Source organism: Rutilus rutilus (assembly GCF_951802725.1).
Source record: "Rutilus rutilus genome assembly, chromosome: 10".
Lineage (NCBI taxonomy): Eukaryota > Metazoa > Chordata > Actinopteri > Cypriniformes > Leuciscidae > Rutilus > Rutilus rutilus.
Window position 1 is genome coordinate 6,377,377 of NC_140215.1, and position 23,856 is coordinate 6,401,232.

The 23,856-nt window shown below is 38.9% G+C and overlaps 1 protein-coding gene across 4 annotated transcripts; it reads right to left on the reverse strand.

The window, feature by feature from the left end:
* Window positions 1–7,788: 7,788 nt before the first annotated feature.
* asb1 (ankyrin repeat and SOCS box containing 1) lies at window positions 7,789–23,723 on the reverse strand. Of its 4 annotated transcripts, none has more exons than XR_014629032.1 (6): window positions 23,535–23,707; window positions 22,154–22,295; window positions 20,888–21,190; window positions 18,946–19,328; window positions 15,490–18,055; window positions 7,789–15,314 (listed from the first exon to the last, which is right to left on the reverse strand). XR_014629032.1 is itself a non-coding variant. In XM_084422401.1 (5 exons), exons 1-5 carry the CDS (start codon window positions 23,575–23,577, stop codon window positions 17,925–17,927), a joined length of 1,002 nt encoding a protein of 333 aa, XP_084278527.1. In that variant the 5' UTR covers window positions 23,578–23,723; the 3' UTR covers window positions 7,789–17,924. The 4 variants fall into 4 exon arrangements, 1 of the variants encoding a protein (XP_084278527.1); XR_014629033.1 differs by having other exon boundaries at window positions 7,789–10,422; window positions 15,097–18,055; XR_014629034.1 differs by having other exon boundaries at window positions 7,789–13,659; window positions 15,097–18,055.
* Window positions 23,724–23,856: the final 133 nt, after the last annotated feature.

Consider the following 23,856-nt stretch of genomic DNA (forward strand, 5'->3'; position numbering starts at 1 on the left):
CTCCTAAACCTTCCCCAAACGCTTCTCTCTCATGTCCTAGGCTGCTTTTGAGGGCCGTATTTCTAACCTAAATGATCTTGTATGGAAATACGTCTGTCTGAAGTAGCAGACATGTCTGTGATGGTAAGTGGCTTTGACAGAGCAGATTCGAATGCCTGGTCGAGTCTCAGAGTTTGCCTGCAGTTAAATCAGGCGGACTCTTTAATACCGGAAAATCACGAAAAGATATTCCATAGTATTTTCTAAAAGACTCATCCGTGCTCGCTAGATGGACAGTGGCGTTTCACCAGAGCATGACTTTGGCAAAACCCACAGACCCACAGCAACTTTGCAGTTGTTTTTCAAAGAAAATAGGACAGCAGATTGTCCTTGCTGATTGTGGAAATACACAATGATCTTTCCGTACCGAGTACGGGGTTTGGTGCAAGACCCAGACCCTACAAACCAATGCTCTTGCTCAGAGCCTGTATATCTACGCAACATTCCCAGACGCTCAAAGCCCGTATAATGTCACGGACTTCAAAAGCGACATGAAAGGTGTAGATATCTTCTCAACTACAGTCCTTGCCAGGCTAGAAGGAAAATAGGGCAATCTGGTTCATATTATTTGATAAGCATCCCATTTTCAGAGGTATTTTAATAGCTGAGAACTATTTCGTTTCAAGGCTGCAACGTTAACTCCATAGGGCCGACAAGGGGGCCCGGCACGGCAAAGTTAGCAGGGGTCACTCTATCTTTTATTATGTAACGACACCAGTCAGCAGGAAATCTGGTTGACGCTTTATACCACTGCGATGGCCAGGGAAGATCAGCTATTCCCCCTTGATCGTACTGCTGTTGTTCATTACATCGTGTTCTTCCAGCGCTCCATATGGCGGTCAGTGATAAATAAGCATGTCAGAAATTACGGAGAAATCATTTGATAAAAATGTAGTATAAAACACCTCAACTTTTATTGTAATCTTTGCATGCATTTATGTTTTGTTTCAAAAAAAAATAAAACAGAATATATATATATATATATATATATATATATATATATATATATATATATATATATATATATATATATATATATATATATATATCAGTGCAGTTTCTTTGGATTATTTAACATTTGAAAAATTAGAACTAACCTTGCCATGGCATTAAATGGGCTGGTGATGTCATATCCTGTGTTATGTATGGTATTCTTGACAAATTACAACAGACTTCCTGCATTCTGCTTTTACACACACAGTATATAAAGACGCATATTATTCAAGCAGATTCAAATTTAGGATTGAACAAAATTGAGTAAAAATGCAAAATAACAATTTATGTCCAAATAGAATTCCAAATAAATTATTTCCAAATGGATGCCACTTACATTCAATGTGGTCAAGTCATAGTGAGGTCATGTGACAACAAAGTAGCATACAGCTAGCTAGCATGATTAAATGCATATTGTTCCACTTTGAAATGCCTATTGTTACACCATTTAAAACAGCAGCATATAGTGTACAATCTACATGAAAGTAGTGTAAAAAACACTTCCTAAACCCCTGCACTCTGTCTGTTGGGTCAGTGGAGGATCCTTCACATTGTGGTGGCAGTGATCAAAATATATTAGCATCAACCACACCACCATGACAATGGACCATCTTCATTACCAGCCCATTCTTACAATGAAGCGCTGGCTTTTCTCATCCACTTTGATGCACAAGGCTTCTTTCAGCAAGCTACTCTCACAACAGGTCAGAGGAACAGCATACAGCGCTGTTGTGCTCAGGGACAAACCACAAACCAAACACAAGTTTTATTTTTTGCACCAAATCATAAGTCTTTGGATCATTTACCGACATCAGAGTTTGTTTGCCGGATGAGTTATTGACTTACCCCACGGGTATGTCCTTTGTGGTAATTACAAAGACTTTGTGTGTGGAAACTGTCGCACAGTGACTCTTTTGTGTTTAGGCAGGAATCGAGAGCTTGGAAAATAAACTTGTGTCAATTCTAAACTTGTACGACGTCAAACAATCTACCGAGTTTACAATACGACAACTCTGGAATATGTATTGCCCATTACGTTAATGTGTTTTTGTTGGGTTTTTCAGAGGGTTCGAAGATTCATTGTCTTACTTGGGGAAAGTCAGACATTGTGCGGTTTGTGAAAAAAAACTCAATGTCTTTGATCCTGTGTAAAATAAATCTAAACCTAGCCGTGGATTTTCACTTACAACATTATTTTTCTTCCTTTAAAAAACGATCTGTTGCGAAACTCTGTCAATCGAGTGTGAAACGACAGCGTTTGCAAATTACGAGCACAGACGCATCACTCTGCAAGTATGCGCTGCGTGCGAAGTGTAGCTCCGGTCCACATTTACCCAGAATCCTCTAACTAAGCGCGGCGGATGTCTGTGTGATGGAAAAGACCTCAGCCTTCAGTAGGATAATGCCTGTCTACTCAGCTGTGAGGCTAAACGAAGCAGGTTATGTCAGTCCCTCGCGCTCTCTTGCAGCTGTGTTGAGGGATATCTTCACAATGGTCACCAAATGTTCCTGCCCAGGCAGCGACGCCTTGAGAGCATTACCGACTTCCTGGTGGCCTGCACTTTATAATCGTTTATACGTCCGTGCCAACATCTGTCTTCGAGACCCCCATCTATGCATACATAAACACACACATACGTATTTCCCCAAAGGCTTGATAACAGCGAGTTATGAAAACGGCCCCATGCGCACTCGCTCTGAAGGGAGGAGAGTGGAGGCGCGAGTCGAGCCCTGCCAACAGTGTCCGCTCCATCAATCCGGCGCAGGCACGCGTTTGCCAGTGATCCGTTCCATGAGATATGTAGTCGGGATGTGGGATTTCTTTTCATTTTCTTTTTTCTTTTTTTTATGAAAGGCTCTTTACCCAGAAGGAATGGATTTGCAGGCCTGCTTTGATCCCTCCTTTATGATTCTTTTATTTGTTTTAGCCACATCCCCTCTCTAAGCCGCACTTGGTGAAATGTGCTTTGAATTAGGAGTTGGGGGAAGCAGGGCGTGCAGGATTCTCACTCCGCCGCAGGAGGCAATGTGGTGGGCCGGGGTGCAACTGATCACCACGCTACACTGGTAAACCATATATATATGAGGGCAATCGTGACCTAATGGTTAGAGAGTGAGACTGGTGAGCCGAAGGTTGCGGGTTTGAGTCTCAACACCGGTAGGAAATGACTGAGATGAGCAAGGCACCTAACCTGGGCGCTACAGCAAAAATGGCTGCCCACTGCTTCGGGTGTGTGTGCGTTCACTACTCACTATGTGTGTGCATTAACTTGGATGGGTTCAATTCAGATGACAATTTCCGAGTATGGGCAACCTCACGTGTCACTTTCACCTATATATACAGTTCTGTGCAAAAGTCTTAGGCACGTTAGTATTTTTATTTATGTATTTTGCTGTAGTGTGTCAGTAGGATATATTAGTTTACATTTCCAAACATTCATTTTGTCATTAATTGTAATAATCTAGATTTTTATATTAACAAGGAGTCTGACAACAGCCGCTATGATCCACACGGAGATCTGATCTCACCCATCATCGAGTCTGTCTGGGATTAGATGAAGAAACAGAAAAAACTGAGACAGAATATATATCCAGAAGAACTACGGCAACGTCTCCAATATGCTTGAAGAAACCTTCCTGCAAAGCAGGTATATGTGTACCTAGGACAAAAGCTGTTTTAAACACAAAGGGTGGTCACACCAAATATTGATTTGATTTAGTTAATAGAAGGTAATTGATAAATAAAATCTATTTATGACTCTTTTTTTTTTTCAAAGTATCCTCACGTTACAGCATTTTTACACAAGTGCCTAAAACTTTTCAATGTATAGCTTTGCAGGAATGTTTCTTCAAGCGTCTTGGAGACGTTGTCACAGTTCTTGTCTCAGTTTTTTTCTGTTTCTTCATGTAATCACAGATGGACTCATGATGGTGAGATCAGATCTCCATGTGGTGCATATATATATATATATATATAGGTATGTATATATATTCCATTATACTAAAGATACTTCATAGTGGAGAAAGGTTCTTCAGATTATTAAAAATGTTATTCTCACCTATAAAAAAAAAAAAGGTTCACTGAAACAGGGGAACCAAAAATGGTTCTTCTATAGCATCGCTGTGAAAACCCACTTTTGGAACCTTTATTTTAAAGAGTGTACATGGTGCAGATTGTCATACAACTATGTTTAAACCGATAATAGCTTCATTATTTATTTGATTTACAGTGTTTGGTGATCATGGATCTGTCCTCTGTTCAATAAAACAGTTATGCCCAACTAACAGTACGCACACGCCAGGACATAAATTCAGATTTTGGTTTGTTAAACCACATAAAATAGAAATAAAAACTTAAACAAATTTTTTTAACACTGTTCCTTTTTAAGGAAAGTTAAAAAGGAGAACGTTTCAGGTTTGTTGTGAGTGAAGGAGCACTTGAGCCATACCGCTAGATCTGTGGGTGTACATAAGAGCAAAAGGTTGGGAAAACACTTCATTAAAAAAAACCCTAGCTTGTTCAGTTCATGCCCCTGTTTGAAACGCGTCAGGCCTGTTTGTGATCGGTCTCATCTTAGGAAGTGGTCTACCATCACAGAGAGCAGCGTGTATGCCTGTGCATATGCGAAAATTGCCCTGTAAACAAAATCATTTCTCAGCGGAAGTGAGCCTCTGGTGGATACTGTACAGACTAAAGAAGTAAATAAACAAATTGCATGTATACACAGACCGAGAAAATAAACCTTGCAGAAGAAACGCACCGCATCACAACATCTGCCCTTTGTCTCCGGCTGGCGTCCAGACTGTTGGAGAAGGGTAAATGTGAGCATGTTGCGTCTGGGAGGGAGCCAAAGCCTCGATCGCTCGTCTTCGGTTTCCATCAGGAGAGCTATGAAGTCAGAAAAAGACAAAATGCCATGAGATGATGCTTTTATCTTGGCCTGCTGAGCTTCCAGGCTTTGATGAAGCTGTGCTTTATGACACTGTCAGTATGTCACATTCTCCAGTGACTAAAATGGAAGAGTTTTAAAACTGCTGTTCTGCTGGAGGTAAAGCACTTCAGTGCTTTTTGGCAGGGCGTAAATAAAAGCTTAAGTAGGTACTATTATCCCGAGTGGCACAGAGGTACATAAGCAGCGACGTCAGTTCAATAAAGCCAAAGTATGGCAAGGTCAAATAGTATCATTGACTTTTACAATACCATGTATCTAAATTAAATGCATTTTTATTTTTTCCTGATCATTTCATCAGGTAACTGTAAATAAGTCAACTATAACCTTAACCATCTACATCCTGAAACATTCTATTTGAAGAACAGCCGCAGAAGCAATTGTTCCATTGAGGTCAAATGACGAGCTCTAAAATTGGAATGTCTGTGTAAATTCTGAGACCATTTAAACGTAAAAAAATCTAGTCAACTTCAGAGCAGAGCGGCCTATTCGTGGCTTCAAAACCCTAAAATGAGCTATTATCACCATAAAATTCACTACTGTTGATAAGATTATTTATTGTTTTTGAAAGAAGTCTCTTAAGCTCACCAAAGCTATACATTTATTTGATCAAAAATGCAGTAAAACAGATATATTATTTACAACTTATTTGAATATATTTTAAAAAGAATCTTATTCCTGTGATGCAAAGCTGAATTGTCAGCATCATTACTCCAGTCTTCAGTGTCACGTGATCCTTCAAGAAATCTTTCTTCTTTTTCTTCTTCAGTCGTGCCGCTTAATATTTTTGGTGGAAACCTTGATTTTTTTTTTTTTTTTCAGGAATCTTTGATGAATAAAAAGTTCAAGAGAACAGCATTTATTTGTAATAGATTTTTTTTTTTTTACATTATAAATGTCTTGACTGTCACTTTAAACTTACTGTCAAACTTGACTTTGTCACTCTTTAAAATATATGTTACTGACTTTTGAACAGTACATTAAAATCATCTGGGGAATTTTTAAAACATTAAAATGTCTCTTTAGGATGAATCATTTCTGCATTCAAGTCGCTGATAAATGAATGCAAATATATTATAAAAAAAAATAAAAAAAAAGATTAGGCCTACATAAAAAATAAAAATAGTATACATTACAAATGATTCTTATATAGTTATAATTAACGTTTTGGCCGATTGACTAAATTAACTTTTTAACTTTTGTAAATAATATTAAATAATGTCCGTATAAATCACACTGGGATCCACTCTACTCCATTAGCTCCCTGGCACAGAGCTGTCCATTTAGCCTTTGTATATCAGAATAAATCCATACTGAACTAATGAATGAAAGCCGGTTGGAAATGGTCTGTAAAAGTACTTGAGCACCACTAAGCAGGTGCAGCGCATGCCGAGGAGGAGTAAGACGGGATGATTACTCCTGTCTGCCATCAGGATGCTCTCCGAGAGAGAGAGACGGTGCAGAACCAGACCTGAGCCTACATGTGGTATGCATTTGACACTATAAACACACACACGAGCTCTCTGGCAAACCTCCCATCCATCAAACACCGAGAGAAGAATAACAGTGTGGAGTGGCCTGTTGCATGCAAAGCACACCCCACCTACACCCCGGCCCTCTTCCTCGCCGACTCGCTTTTATCAAAGCAACATGCCGCCCGTTCGCGGAGGATGTGGAAGTGCGCTGCGATAAATAAAACAGCATCAGGGGTTGAAATGTTTATGCACAGAGTTTGGCTAGTTTAACTGGGCCAATCCGTAGCTAACGCTTCACCAAACTGTCAAAAAAGAAATAAAAAATACACACACACATGTTGGGTTTTCATGTTTTATGGGGACTTTCCATAGACAATGATTTTTATACTGTACAAAACTGTATATTCTATACCTTAACCCGAAACCTATAGCCATCACAAAACTTTCTGCATTTTTATATTTTTAACAAACATTACTTAGTGTGATTTATAAGATGTTTTCATCATGGGGACCAAAAAATGTCCCCAACAAGGACAAGGATTTGGGACATTGCCATCTTTTTTGCCTCATCACGCTGCATGATTCATTCAGCATCTATTTTATTATCTCAGAAATGCATTTTTCATCCAATTTTGTTCATTTATTCTTGGCAGTCTGATCAAATGACCAATATTCATTAATCTGACTGGAAATGGATGGTCAGGTCAGGCATTGTGGGATACAGAAGGTTTTTTAAAAACGTTTTGATGCTCGGGACCCCCTAAAAATGATGAGTGGCCCCTTCTGAGTGACCCCCTTCCTAAAATATAAACGCAGCTGAGCTATATATTTTCGTCTATAAATTAATTTATATATATAAATAAATCTAAATCAAACAAATTAGCAATAGTTATGAAAAACATGAAAAATAAATATAAAATAAATGAATACATTTAAATAAAAATAAATATTATAAACATTTGCAAGATACCTCTAAGTTGACACTGTATCTTTTTTCCTTCCCCACCAGTGTTATTTCATATTGAGATACTAAAATAGTTATTATTTTTAGATTTTCCATCTTCATTTTAGTTAGTTCAGTAAGTTTGTTGCGTTTTTGTCATTTTCAATTTTATTAAAAAAATATGTATGTATAGCTTTTATTAATTATTACTTCAGTTGTAGTAATTTTAGGATATTAAGTTAAACTAAATGAAAATGAGAAATGATTCATTGGCAGAAATAATATATATATATTTTTTTCAGTTAATGTTTATTTTATTTCAAAACATTTTTTAAATATAGTTTTATTTTCAGTTAACTGTAATTATGGAGGACCATTTGAATACTGTTTAGATGTATACAACTAAAAAGAAATTGTCAATAGAATGAAAATGTTTTGTGATTAATCTATGATGTTCGACCAATCCGTATAGAGCCGAATGAAACCATAATAATATAAAGTATGTACATTTTTACGTTTTCTTTTTTCCGGAGACCCTTGCAGAGCCCATTTTGGGACACGGTACCTCAGTATATATTCTCTTCTGTATATGAGTTAATGTTGGTCTGTCCACTGAATGACTCTCCGCTCTCATTATACCCCATAAAACAGTTCTGCAAATACACAAAAACACATAAAGTCAAGCTTGAGTGGATACAACTTTATAAAATGTCTGCATGATGTGAGCTGTTTGGACTTGCTCCTGATCATCAGCTTGATTTAGTGATGAGCGAAAAGTCAGATGCTGTTTCGCCACGTCAAGGGACGTCCATCGTGCGAATGAGATCACAGGCCTGGGGAACACGCACAGTCCAGGCCAGTGACCAGCTGTTTCTCCAGTTCCTGAAGATCTGTCCTTCGCTTCCTGCTGCAGCCTGTAATGCAGCGAGCAGACGCTACGCAGCTTTAGCAAGGCTGAGTTAAAAGCAAGCAAACAAACACATCTAATATCATATCCTCTTGAGGGGTAATCAGAGGAAGTTCTGTCATTTGCTGTGCGCTGCTGACATCCTCCTGACACTCAGGCCATCTCTCAGGGAGAAATTCATGGTCTAAAACAATTACTTTTGAGTACTATTTTCAGTAACGTCATGTACAATTATTTTTTACTTGCTGCCATAGATAAGAGATGAAAATCTAGAATCTGAGGGTGCAAAAAAAAATCTAAATATTGAGAAAATCGCCTTTAAAGTGGTCCAAATGAGGTCCTCGATCAACTCACAAAAATGGAACATTCTTCATGGAACAATGATTTTTGGCATAAAATAAAAATCTAAATTATGACCCATACGATGTTGGCTATTGCCACCTGTGTGACTTATGACTGGTTTGGTGGTCCAGGGTCACAAATTTTTATTATCAAATTTTTATTCATATAAAAAAATGGCATATTTTGGATTCAAAGAAAATAAAGGAATGCTGGTTTTAAGATTCACGATAGTGGTTAGATGATGACAGAATTTTCAGTTAAGTAAATGATTTGCAGAAGGCACAACTCAGCTGAACTAGCCATAATGATACAACAACTTATTGCAAATATGAAGGACAAAAATAGTTTTTGGAAGTTGCATCCACTTTGAATATTTGAATTGAATGTGATGAATCACTCCAATGAATGTGAATGAGTTAGAGGTCATTTTCAGGCCATCTTGACACCTGTCAGCTTCTTTTTTTTTTTTTTTTTTTGAAGGTTCATGGAGTTCATGCTCATTGCCAACAAAATATGGGCCAGAAGAAACAAGCAAAATCAGCTCAGCAAACTGAGGATGCTGCCCTCTTGATGAGTAAATTACAGAGGATGTGGATACTAATGAGCGTATGAGTTTTTGACGAGAGGGAGGCGTGTATCAGGGATGAAACATCGGAGGTTTGGAGCAACCGAGTCATAAAAAAAATGGTTATTTGTGTCTCCATGTGCAATAGCCTAGGGCATACGACGTGATACACATCCACAACCAATCAGGGTGAGTCGGCTCTTCATTAATTATACGTTACGGAGTTTCCCTCGCCACTCTTCTAAAGAGCCAAGCATGCTTGTTAAAAGTCAAAAGTCTGCTGTGATTTTAAGAGTACATTTACAGTCCAGTGTTTAACTTGAGGAAAGTTAAGCAGAACAGCACGTGCCGAACTAAAGCCAACCCAAAGCTTTGGTTGAAGACTGAATGCGCCCATTTCTACAGGAAGCATTCATGTCGAATGAGCTTGGAACGCAGGGTCTGTCTCAGAGGAGAGTCATTGTGAAGGATGACATCTGAGATTATAAATCAACAAGCCTCGCCGTGACTTCAGAAACCGTCTGAAACCACAAGAGCAATATACTTCATGATGGAATTCACCAAGGACCGGATCCTCACTCCACTGTCACGCAATCCTGACGAGATCCAGCGAGAGATTGCGAGCTTTCTTAACACACCTCAGAGTACCCGGCAATCATTGCTCCAAATAAACATTCCATGTGGAAATTCATGCAACTATTACATTCAATCATCACAGGCTCTGCACTTCATATTTTAGCAGAACCGCCCAAGATAAATATACCCTGCACTGTTTCAAAACAGGAATGTCAGGTATCTCTTGATTAAACTGGACGCAGGTAGCCAAAAAAATGAACATACTATTTGGGTGTCGGGTAAAGGTAGCATCAAGAACACACCTGTCTCTCCAACTTAATGTCAGAAAAAAAAAACAAGTAGACAGGAAATGCATGTTCCCTGACAGTAACCTAAAGAGGTAGAGGCAGTCAGAGCCCTTTAGAGATCAAGCTGCGGACAGCTTACCGGGTCTCCGCTCCGCTGGGAGAGTATCAGGTTCTGCCACATGGGTCAGCTAAGTCGAGTTGTGTGTACCTTCCTATTCATGTGCTGACTCTTCACATTATAGCCTCGTCACGGCCATCGATCCAATCCACCTGGGCTTCCTTACAGGCTACCGGGTCTCAGGATGAATCCATTTGCATAGAGCCTAGGCTAGGCGAGTGCATTGGCTGAAAAGGCAAGCAAGCATGACATACTTTACATTGGGTTTGTAATGCTTTTAATCCAAATGCACATTCAAACTGACATGATTTCTTTTGACCAAGTGCCAAAGCAAAAGATTTGTATTTGCAATCTGCATTAAATGCTGTGCAATAGAGTGCTGCGAGTCAATTTTTTATAGGCAATTTAAACCCAGAAACGAGTTGCATTTTAACACTTCCGGTTCCATCGTCCTGAAGTCATTGTGTTTTTTTGAATGGCTGTTTGGTTAAATGCCTGAAATAAGGTCTGTGTTGAACACAAGCTCAAGATCTTTTCACTTTTTTTTTTTCTTTTCTAGGATATAAAGTACATGAGTAATAACTCCTTGGCTTTTACTTGTCTTGTGTGTCTAAATGGGACTACAGAGGTTGTCGAGGACATTAAATGTCATCACGCCGAACAGGTAAACTCATTTGCTCGCTAGTCCGCTTTTACAGCCTTGTGTTTAGAATCAGGCTCTTGAAACTATTCGAACTCAAACATTCAGGGGAAATGTTTTTAAGTAGTGATAGTGATGTTGAAGTCATGCGACCGTCGTGTAGGTCCTGTAGCCTACGTTTAGCTTTTTACTCCTGGCGATTATGTTTAGGCTTCACAATTTGTTAAAGTGTTTATTTGTTAAGCCTAAGAACAAAACATGCAAGAATCACATTGGGGGTTTGTCGAGGCTTTTGTCAAGTCCACTGTTGGAAATGAAGGTGGCTAAAGCATAAAGGCAGTATATCTTTATTCAAAACAATGTGAGATTGAGTTGAGCATCTCTCGACGCTGAAGAAAAAAACGTGAGAGGCTTTAGTGGGAAGGAACAAAGACAGCCAAAATCATCCACCAGGACTGATCCTCTAAACATCTCTTTTCCTTCTTATTGGAGATCTGGGAAGCTCGTCTGTGCCGTCTTATCAGGGGAGGAAATGGTTGATTTGATGCGGCGTTGGGCCGTGGGCTTGGATCCTTTCCCACCCTCTGTCAGAAGGGTCGTACTAGGAGGAAATGTCGAGGGAATCGCTGCAGGGCCTCCATCCAAATGAGACACCCCATATCCTCCTTCTACGCTGTTCACGGTTCCACTTCAGGGTCACTTGATCCGAATCGCAGAAAGCGACACAGTCTGCGAATGAGCTCAGAGTTACGTAATAGCATGATTCAGAAGTCTATGTGGTGGATTTGGATTTGGTGGTAGGGGGTTTCGTGACACATGATGATGCAATCCCGTGACTCTACCTGTGAAACGGCATGCATGGCGTTCACAGGCCGCTTTCCACTCCATTCTGTGCCTGCAGGTTTAAGTCTGAGATTCCAGGCTGCAGGAAAACACATTTTACTGCATTCCCATAGTGGTCGTGGAATTGTTATTGTCCTCTTCCTTTCCAGGGTTCCTGCTGATGCCGTTGTCTGATGGCGGTTTGTTAGCCGAGTGACAATTCCTGCTTAATTTCAAGAGGAAGCCCGAATGCCCTCAAACATGTCTGCTGATAGCTTTGTTCCTTGGCCAAGAGCAAACGGTTCAGCTCAGCTGTGGAGCTGCTCCCCAGAGCCAAAGCTTCACAGAAGCAATTAACCATGGGTAGTTTGGCTTAATGAATACTATCAATTACAAAGCCTCTGTACTTAAAGAGCTGGAAAAACTCTGGGACTGTGTGGTATTTCGCATGAGGGAAAACGTAAAACATTCTGCGAGATTATTTTTAGCAGTTTTGTGTGGCTTAAGATTAATGTTTAGTAATAAAACAACAATCTACAGCTAATGTGCATGATCTCTAAATCAAACTAGGTTAATGAACACAACCCCAATGCTAAAAGGCTGTTGACCTGCAATATGAGTTGGCAAATGCTATTGCAAGGTCTCAAAGATGTTACTTGTTTGTTTGGTTTGCTTTTTTATTGGTTTCAGATCTGTACACTTTCAGGAGGCAGGAGCTGAGAGTCTGGAACATTCATTCCGCTGTATGCCGCAATTCACAACTGCCGGTGCTGCTGGAAATAAGTCAAATTAAGAGGCATTAAGCAATTTTGGTTTCCTAATTAACACAGATTTATAGGTAAATTTTCTCCATTCAATATTTCCTGTCTTAAACCAAGCCACAGATTTAAGCGTCGCCTTCCTTCACTGTCTGAGATCCGACACGCAAACGGCTGTTTGAGAGGAGAACTGCGCCGGAAATACTATTGTAATTGATTTTGCATGTGTATGACACAGAAATGAAAAATTACCAATATTTATTTAATCGCTACCCTTCCTGTTATATTGACCTGACACAAAACAAGCAAAAATAGTGTTTTACTTGGACTGCATATCAATAGGGTTTAATTTCTAGAATTCTAGCCTTTTTTTTTCTTTTTGGCAGGAACGGCACATCTTTAATAATACCCGATCTAAATCACATGCAAACTGGGGAAAAAAATAAGCTTTTTTTTTTTTTTTTATGTGAACTATGCAGCAGGATGAGGAGGGGGAAAAACTGAACAACAAAAAGATCCAGCTAGTCAAAGGTATGAGATCACTGTTCCAAAAAAAAATGTGCTGCAATTAAAGAAGGAAAATAAAATAAGAGCGCAAGTGCAAATTACTCTGATAGAAGGTGAGATACGAGATGAAAATGACCTAAACAACATGCAGCTGTTCCTCAATTGTAACAAATAGAAAAAAAAAGTTATTTTTCACCGACACAAGCACACATGCACTTTTATAAGCCTATATAAAATCTTAAGACGCAGTTAATTGAATTTCCGTTAAAACCAAAATTAAATGCATGAGGAAATTGTCTGTTTCATTGAAAACTTAGGATGTTTTTTTTTTCTAATACATTTATAAGACAAGAATGTAGTTAGTGGCATCATAAAACAATTGATAAACTACAACTACAGCTGATACAGCTGGTTCATGGAAAAAACAATTAAAAATAACAGAGGAAAAATGAATGAAACGTTGCTTTATCTTTCAACAATAGTCAGACAGAATCAGAATCACTCTTCTGGGAATCTGAATGCTGCTAATGTACAAAACTTACTAATCAAAAACATAAATGTTTGCTATATCAGAAACGAAACCTACATTTTAAAGGTATTGATAAAGACTAAAAAGAAACCCTGATGACCCATAAAATGCCAAAATATATGGTTAAATACACATTTACATACTGTACATACATGCATAACATAACAATGCCCAAGAGAAAATGCTTGTTATAAATAATTTTTGGTCCCTGTGGAGAGAAAGAAGGCATGGTGAGGCTTCACATGAAGATAGTGCCATCTAGAGCTCTGAGTCAATATACACCCATTAAACTGAAACTACTACAGCCATAACAGAGAGCAGAGATCATGTCTTGGACAAAGTTAAATGCACAAACCATCATCATACAGTGCAATATAGTCTTGACTGAATAATAAAGGGTCTTGATTTAATATCACAATACACCATTATTGCGTAAAAGAGATGCCACTTGACTAAAACGGCACTGCAAAAAGAGCTGGATAAAGGTCACTTGTTGCTGGGATGCAGCTTGACCATGAGTACGGAGCCCTTAAAGGGACATGATGTTGGAAAAAAATTTGAGATGGGAGGAAAAATAATCAATGCTTTTGCTTTCCCTCGCAAATGAGAAACTTTTCACAAAACTTTTAACTTTTGTGTTCTTTGCAAGCGAAGGCAAAGGTTCTTGGGGGAACACAAAACATTTGTGAGAGAACACAAAAGCATTGACAAAAAGTGTTTTCTCCCATCTCATTTTTTCCCCTTTTTGTCCCCTTAGGGGCTCCGTACATGAGTGACTTGGTTGTCATAGTGAATGTGTTATTAAAAACCACATGCCTTTCCCACTAAATCCTGAAACAAACACAAATGTGCAAAATGAGTTTTAGCCAAACCATTTTTGCCAAAAATATAATCCCCCCCGACCACTCCTTACCGTTGTCGTACGACAGAGCCTATGACTATGTTGTCACTAAAAGTGTTGTCACTTGCTAATGTTACAAAAACCACGTTCCCGTTCGACAACTTTAACAATCAGTATCCTTAGAAACTTCATCTCTAGAAGCATCACAGAACGTCAGTGGAGAAAGGCATATAGTTCATCATAACATTGTAAAATACATCATATTTATGATGCTAAATGTATCCGATTTTTCATATCAACAGTAAAAGATAACCTGGCTTCTCTTGAGACTCCCCAGCTTCACAGCATACAACACAATCACATGAAAGTGCGTATCTATAGCACTAATTTCATTTCACGTGCCATTCATACGCCAAAAATGCATGATACGCGCTGTAAACCCCTTGGATTACGCATAAACTGCGTATAATATGCACGCAAAAACAATTTTTGCCGTATAAATGGTACGAGAAATAGAATTTGTGCTATAGATACGGACTTTCATGAGATCTGGTTGGCTAAAGCTCGCCTGCACATTGACGTGATTGGTTACATGGTAGTTTGTGACGTAAGAAACATTTCAAACCGCGTGTTTGAGACTGTCTTTGGTTCACTGCAGTTTTAAGGAGAAAATATTTAATACACAATAATTTGCACATGGTTTGTCTTAAAGCATATTAAAAACACCACACAGACAGCTTGATTTTCACCACAGGGTGTCTTTAAGGCCAACATTTAATAGGTTGTATTATAAAGTGTACTTACATATTTATTTTGGATGGCCAAAGTGTATTTTTTTAACACATGCTTCCCGTCCCAGTTCAAATCAAGGAGATTTTATTGAACATCCTATCCTGACTTGGGAAATGGCCAATCACAGATGAGAATTTTGGGATGACTTTAGGGATTCAGGCACCCCCCCCCTTCTGAACATGCATCCTTCTCTTGGAGTTTTGGGGTTTCTAAGCGGCCTCTTTCCAGATCTGCTGTTGAAAACAATCGGAAAAAGATGAGTCACTCAAGATCTGCAGTTGACATATTGACATTAAACAGGGAAAATCAAGTGTTCGGTGGCAGCATAACAGCAAAAATGCACCAAGGGAAGACTATTACAGGGTACTCACGAACGAGAGTGCACTTAGTAGTGTGTGAACCCACCTTTCCCCCATTGGGCAGACGCAGATAAAGGGACTGCAGTTCTATGAGTCCACTGGTGATTCGTTGGCAGAGTCCAGGCTTTCCCAGGCTTTGCTTTCCACTGTTTGTGGTTTTCAGCAAGATGTGGTTTTAATGTCACAGCACACTAAAGTTATAGTCTGACAAGGAGAAAAGGCAGTTGTACCCAGAGAGTGATCCTGATGGAAGCCTGGGAAATCTGCGATATGGTTGAAAACCTTAGTGGAATCAGTGCACATCAGAGGCCATTATATGATAGTGAGATATGATAGCTCAATATGATATCTGCTAAGACCCCTGAGAAACTCGTGGGCAGGGCCTCTGTAAAGACAGGATCCATCGTACAGGAAGTATAAATTACTTCCTGTGCTGAATGGTAATTATGTTTTTCAATCATGAGCTTTAGGAATAATTTACATGCTGAGAGAGAAAAACAATAATGACCCCTTGGGTTAAAACACACACACACACACACACACACACACACACACACACACACACAAAGAAAACAAAGCTGATGGGAGCATGGAGCTGTGTGCAATAGGTTGTTCATATCAGTATTGAAATGAACAGTGATACTCAAGTTTCATAACTAAGTAAAAGTACAGATACCACATCAAAAAGTGATATTTTAATGGAAATGAAAAAGAAAAAAATATCTATTTTTTGCTTTTCAGCAAGGATGCATTCAATTGATCAAAAGTGACAGTAAAGACATTTATAATGTTACAGAGGAATTCTATTAGAAAATGCAGTTCTTTTGCACATTCTATTCATCAAAGAATTCTGAAAAAAGGTTTCAGTTTACACAGATATATTATGATAATAAGAAATGTTTCTTGATAATAGTTTTGTAATGTGCATGTTCTGTTTTGTTATCGTGGTATTTGACATGGATATAATAAATTTGAGTACGACATGTATGTAGACTGTACGATGATGACATCTATTGGATCATAGTCTACTACACAACACGTCATCAGCATGCGCTAGTGGTAAACAAATAGAGCAAGATGAATCGCACTTTGACAAATGTGATTTTTATGAGTGCTGAAAAAAAAACTAAAAAAGAAGAAAGAAGTAAGCGAAAGAAGAAAATATGGAGGTGGTTATGGCAAGGGAAAAGAGGCCAACTTGGCATGCCAATTTTGCAATTGGAGCTTGAGGTAAGTAGTAATTTTAGCACCATGTCGCGTTGATCAATATGCCATTTCATGTGGCACTTTTATTGGCTAGTCAGTAGACCTAGGTTGAAGCAGCAAACAGACTATGAGATGATCATGCTAAATTTCACTGTCACAGTTAGAAAATTATCACAGGTTATCTTTGGTCGCAAGACCGTGACGACGGCCATCTTTGATCCTCTCTCACTGTATGACGTTTAGGAGCCACGACCACAGAAATTTCGTCTGGGACAGCCCAAAATTGTACAATGTGTACCGGGTAGTAAAAGTGGTTGTGTTTACTCTATGATCTCCGTTATATATACTCCTATGAGCTTCCTAAGTTTTCCGTTGTGGATTTAAAAAATACCATATTTGTTTTCTACTCTTTTCATCGTGTGAATTACTACAGCAACCATAAAAAGTCGTGAAATTTTTTCTGCAGAAATGAATTCTGAAGGCTCATGTTACACTGAAGACGAGTAATGACTGATGAAAATTCATATGAATACATTCAAATTTTAAAATATACCAAAATATAAATCAGTTTGTTTAAATTATAATAATATATCCTAATATTACTGTTTTGATCAAATAAATGCAGCCTTGGTAAGTATTCAACTGCTGTTGTTGAATTCTGGAAATAACGACAAAAACGCTTATTAGGCAGGATGTTAAGACATTTCTATGCGCTTCCTACATTTTAATCAGGGTAATAAATAACAAGACAATCAGAATGTATCAGAGTAAAAATATTTATCTGGATTGAAAAAAAAAAAGTGAGGTAAACAAAAGTTGCAACAAATCAAAATATTCAAGGAAAGTAGTAGCTACTTCAATAAAGTACAGATGTACACTTCAGTACTTCACATTAATGTAAATGCAAAAATACAGGGACTATGTAAGAAAACATTTTCAGCATTATATTCACACCAGAGTCATTCCTTTAATGTTACAGTGATTTTACTACTGGTACTACAGTGATTTTTCTTTGGCAAGCTGAGTATCTAAAACTCTCCGAAATGGCAGCAACAGCGTGTTTATTAAATATTTTCGCTAATATGTTTATGCATTATACTCACAATAAGATTGTAGTATTCTCAGCTTTATTCCACAGATTTTCCCCCAGAACCAACACAGAAAAATGCCATTACCTCGGAAGACATTGGTGTCCAGTGTAAGTAATGTTGGGGAGCGAGCGGCCACTTACACCCTCAAATGAATCGACCATCTACATGGAGAAGCAGAGTCACATCAATCCTTGTGAAACATAAACCTTTTGATGATTTCTGGCAGCTGAAGCAAAGAGATACATTGCAGACGCTCCTTGCCCATGATCTTGCGGATTCTAATGCGGCACAGGTCCATCAATCTCCTCGGGTTTCCTGTGTTAGAAAGCAATATTAGTGAGCACAGGTAATAGCAGTGCTCAATGCAGTTTAACTATAAAACTTGTTGTATAATATCAAGGAAATGTGTTTGTTTATTGTAGATGCCTTTTTGTTACACATATTTATCCAATGTACTGAAACTAATGCATCGCTTACCATGTTATTTATTTTTCTTTCTAAGAAATGCCTTATACCGTATTGGCAGAGTCAACAATAATTGTTAGTTATGAATGTGTGTGTGCCTACCCATGAGAGGGAGGAGCAGAAGTGTGTGTGTTTATATGTGTGCTCAAGGACACAAAAGACTGTGGTTCTACTGTGGTTCTTCTCCTAAAACCTTAAAAGGAAATCAGCCATCTTGGTTGAGTTTACTGGAGTTCAATGACGTGAACATGTGGACAGGTTGCACCTGCAAGGCCTTAAGAAGGTTCTTGGAAACTTTGGGAAACTTACAACTTACGTCATTCAAGAAGATTAGCACCTAACTTCAGTGGCAAACAACAGGAGTATAAAAGACTGAAGAGTTGATCGCCGGCTTGGGATACTGATACGTCAGTACTGACGCCTAGAAGCCCAGAGCTGAGGACAAGAAGCCCAGAGCTGACTACACCTTTGATTCAAAGCAGGAATATTGTACTTTATACTTTAATGATGAAGTATTATGTGCCTTTACATTTTAACGCCTCATAGCATAATTGCCTAAGTAATATTTAAAAAAAAAAGGACTTAGGCAATTATGCTATGAGGCTAACGATATTATAAAAAGAAAAGTAACCAATTAAAATACATTTTATTGATTACAAAAACTGCCTACCGACGCTTTGCTTTTTAGTGTTTTTACTGTGACCCTTCAATAACATGACATCATCTAAAACACAACTTACTTTTGGCCTCCTGGAAGATTTGAAGGGCTTCAGCGTTGACCTTTAAGCCAACCTTGCTTTCAGGATCGAGCTTGTACCAGGGGACCAGATACGGGTTAGCGCCATGGTCCAACAGCAAGCGAACAAAGGCTGGTTCGCATCCGAGTTTCAGAACTGCATCCAGCATACAGGAGGTCCGGCCCCTGACCAGCGCTTCCCTGTTCACGGGGCCATTGTAGTTGTAGTTTGGGTTGGCCCCGGCATTCAGAAGCATCTGGAAGCAGGGGAAGTGGTGGTAAACAGCGCTGATGAACAGTGGACAGACTGCCAGAGTTGCCAAAGTGTGGGTGCCGTACATAGCCCTCTGTTCCAGCCGGTGGTCAATATCAACATCAGCATTGAATCTGTGTGTATTACAGGCCACATACAGACTAATGAACTACATTCAGTCAGAACTAAACTCTCAATAAAGCTGTTCTCATTTACATATTTGTTCTCTTAAAGGGACACTTCACCCATTTGCATTAAGCTTTGTATTGTTAGAAACCCAGTCATATATTATAATAAATGTGGATTTTTCATCCATTTTTCCCTGAGATGGGAGAAATAAGGATTTAAGTGTTTTACTTCCTGCTTATTATGACGTAAAAATCATCATTTTGCGTCATAATAAGCAGGAAGTCACATTTCATTGAAAAGTGTAGAGACTACAGACACTCGTTCCTCATCTTTCCCAGGGGGCGGGAACCGCTCACGCTACAGGCCTATTACAGATCAGTGGGTGGGACTTGACTTTCTGAAAACTAAAAGCAATATCCTCCATCTTGTTTGGAAGCTAAGCTAACAGGCGCTGTGGAGACAGATGTAAAGTTATGACAATAGCGGAGGAGAGTGCTCAATATGATATAGAGGAAGAGGATTTCAGAAGTCTGATGCTTGAATCAGGTGTTTGTGGCTACCTTTATAAGCCGCATTATAGCGAAGAGCAGCCGAGGCAGAAGACCTGCCTGCCGCGGACGAGGAGCCCGGACTGGCTCGGGTTAGGGCGGACTGGTGGCGCCGGTGATCTCACTATGCAACTACGAACCGCTACGAACACAGAGATAGAGTCCGACTGTGGCAAAGAATTTCAACAATGACAACTTCTCCTGGATGAAATCTCTGAATCAGACGAGGACACGGACGTTTGTGTTGTGAATCAGACGAGGACACGGACGTTTGTGTTGTGAACTATCCTAGTTTCGCACCGCATCTGACTGAACATCCAGGTAACGTTACAATGCAATAATTCACCACTTCGAAAGAAATACAAATGAAGAGTAATTCACTAATGAGTTCGCCAACTAACTAGACATTTTGTGTGAAATTAATTTCGAGCTCTGGTGGTAGCTAGCCTTGTAGACGGAAGAGTTATTTCTCTTAGGCAGATATGCGCTTTCTGGATTAGTGGGAGTGGCTTGCGCAGCTGTGCAATGTGGTGCATTGTGGGAGTTGGTGTCTTTCATACAAATGCGTCCTGAAGTAACTTTCTTTCTTTCCTCGGCCAAGAAGGCACCAAATTCAAAATTAATTTTACATTTCGACTACATATATGACCCACTTTCAATAAAGATCAATGTTCCCATGGGTGAAGTGTCCCTTTAACATTTTGATTTATAATTGCAACGTCGTCTGACAAAATCACCATACACAGACTGCAAGTTAAAGACAATCTGTGCTGTGATTTCAGCCATATTTACAAGTAAAATGATAACGAGAGAACGTCAGAGGCGACATGATTGTTTTGTTTGTTTGTTAAATGCCCCAAAAATGGCCAAATACATTCAAATATATATAACCCAAATATATTTTAATGGGCACCTTAGTCATTTCCTGCCAGTTTGGAGAATCGAACCCGCAACCTTTGGGTTACCAGTCTGACTCTCTAGCCATTAGGCCATGACTGCATGACTGCATGACTGACCTGATCAGCTCTCTTAGGATGTCCACTCGCCCCAATTGTGCAGCGTTGTATATAGGTGTGCTTCGGTGATGGCGGCTGCCGTTCGGATCAGCACCAGCTGTCAGAAGGATCTTCACACAGTCCAGGTGTCCATTATACACAGCCATGAACAAAGCAGTCTGACCCTTCACATCCACCAGGTCCACTCCAGCTCCCTGAGAGATCAGGAACTCCACGCATGTGCTGTGACCCATCATGGCAGCAATACGCAGGGGCGTGCAGGGCAACAAACCACATGACCAAATCAACTTCTCGTTGATTCGCCTAAAAAAGAATTCAGTTTTACACATTTCAGCTAACACAATCTAATATTCTGTGTTAACATAATTAAGCAATCCAGATCACCATTTGAATTGGACAAGAACATTTACATGTATGCATTTGGCAGAAGCTTTAATCCAAAGCGATGGTTTGTGAGCAGTGCTGCCGACATGTGCTAATTAGCATATTCATAACGTTGATCTAATACGTCATCACTTAGTATTTGCATTCTGCCTAATGTCAGAATTTTACATTAGTTCCCTTCTCTCTTACTCTCTATGCTCACATCCAGTTTATTAATATAGCCAAATAAAGCCCAATAAAGATGTTCTTATGTACATATTTTTTGTTTCTGCTGTCAGAGCAGCGGAATGAGTATGCAATAGACTACATGCAATCACTTTCTGCTTATCTGCAATGCTAAAATCCTGATTTAAAATTGCGACATCATCTGGCAAAATCATATACTGCGAGTTAAAGAAAATGTCTGTGTTGTGATTTCAGCTATATTTACATGTAAAATGATAACGAGAGAACAGAGAGAATGTAGAAGTGACAGAAAGTCTCTTATTTTTTATTTTGTTTGTTAAATGCCCCAAAAATTCTTTTTTTACATTTTTTTGAAAAATTGCCAAATATATTTCAAAATAGCCAAAGTATCTCAATGTCGAAAAACTAAAATAAAAGTCGCTGCAACAATAAGAAATATCGCGAAATATTTTTTCATGCGTAAATTATCTCTCAATAAATATAATAAATTCAGAATACATTTTAATGTTTGATTTTTTTTTTTTTTAATTAGTTTATTTTTGTATGCTACACAGTTCTGGTAGAGAGTTAAGTCGCCACTGTATGTGGGCCCTAAAGCAAACCATTGTGTAGGTTTTCTTTTTACAGAAGAAAATATGATACTACTTCCATTTCGCTGTTTCATCATGACTGAATGAATGAAGAAGGAAACTTCACCGTTTGAAGCTGTCTTCTTGTAGTAGGGTCCTGAGAGTGTCTAGATCTCCCAAATGGGCAGCGTTGTGTAGACGCATGTCCTCACTCGGTTCCAGAGGCCTGTCGCCGAATTGCTCCTGGAGCCATTCCCTCAGGTTACGACCTAACAGAGACAAGATCAATACATTTAAGATAGATCTGTATGATAGGTGTATGTGTAGTTGTTGAAAAACTTTTTAGAAACACTATGAAGATATTTAAAGCATATTTAAAGAAATATTCTCCAGAATGATTGACACTTAGGAGGACCAATAGTCTTGATGATCCACCCGGAAAAAGAAAATCCTCCGCTATACCTTTAACTCATACAGAGTAATAAGATTGTTTCTCAGTACAATACAGATAATACAGATGCGACTTTATCTCACAATTCTGACTTCATGACACACAATTGCAACTTTATCTCATGCAATTCTGACTTTATATCTCGCATTTTCCTTTCTACTGTTACACGCAATTGCGACTTTATACTGTAACACGCAACTGCGACTTTAAATCACGCAATTCTGACATTATAACACGCAATTGTGACTTTATATCATGCAAATCTGACTATATCACGCAGTTTATAATTCGCAATGGTTTTTATCACGCAATTCTTAGAAATGCGAGATGCAACTCAATTGCAATAAAAAAGGCAGAATTGTGAGATAAGTCACAATTACTTTTTCTTTCTTTGTTCAAATTCTGTGGTGGAAACAAGCTTCCATAGAAATGGCTTTCATCCAGATATTTGGAAATGTCTTGCATTACTATGTGTCAAACTACCCCTCAATCAATCTCCGCCCGAGACTGTAGCTGAACTTCCAGAATAAACTGAAAACGCCCGCTCTGCTCCGAGTCAGTGGACACGCACCACGAATCGACTCGTCACGACTCACGAGGTCGACATCAGCCACGCCTCTCGCGATGTTTGCATTATCGCCGTCTATAATTATCGCACATTAAGTAAACAGCACTTTTGAATTAGACAATAACCAGAAACGTTTGCCCATGGTTATGTGCTGCTAAAATGCCTTTATGCACAAGAAGAAAGTTATGCTAAACAAGCCTGTTATTTAAACATATTTAAATACTATTGCGTTTCCAGAGAAAACGAACTTTTGACGTTGCGATTGTAAGACAGGTTCAGCTTCAAATGGGTACATTGACCGTAGTTTCAGTAATATAGCTTCGTGCATATCTTTCACTTGGGTGTGTGAAAGAGGCTTTTCAACAATTATGTCCATAATAGATCTGCATTGAACATAATACCGTATTAAACAGCTGAAAAACGTATGTTCATTCTTATATAAATGTTTAGAATAAGTCAGACACTCGGATCAGAGGTACAATCACATACCAGCTGTGTTTGGGCGCTCAACATTCTCTCTATCAGCCATCATGTCCTGTCAGTCTACTTCAAAATAATGTCATAAACCACAACCAATGACTAAAACTATCGTAAGCGTCTGTGCCTTTCTCTTGATGTTGTTTTTAGCAGCAGCATGGACTCATAACTACATCACTGTAAGAGCTTCTCTGATTGGCTGACTTGCAGTTGTCTGGCTCATGCTCATCTGGTCTTAAGGTGGACTGCTGCAAGTTCTTGCATAGCCTTTCTATCTAATGCTTTAATACAAAGTGACTTAAAATTGATAATTAGACAACCAAAAGCAATTATG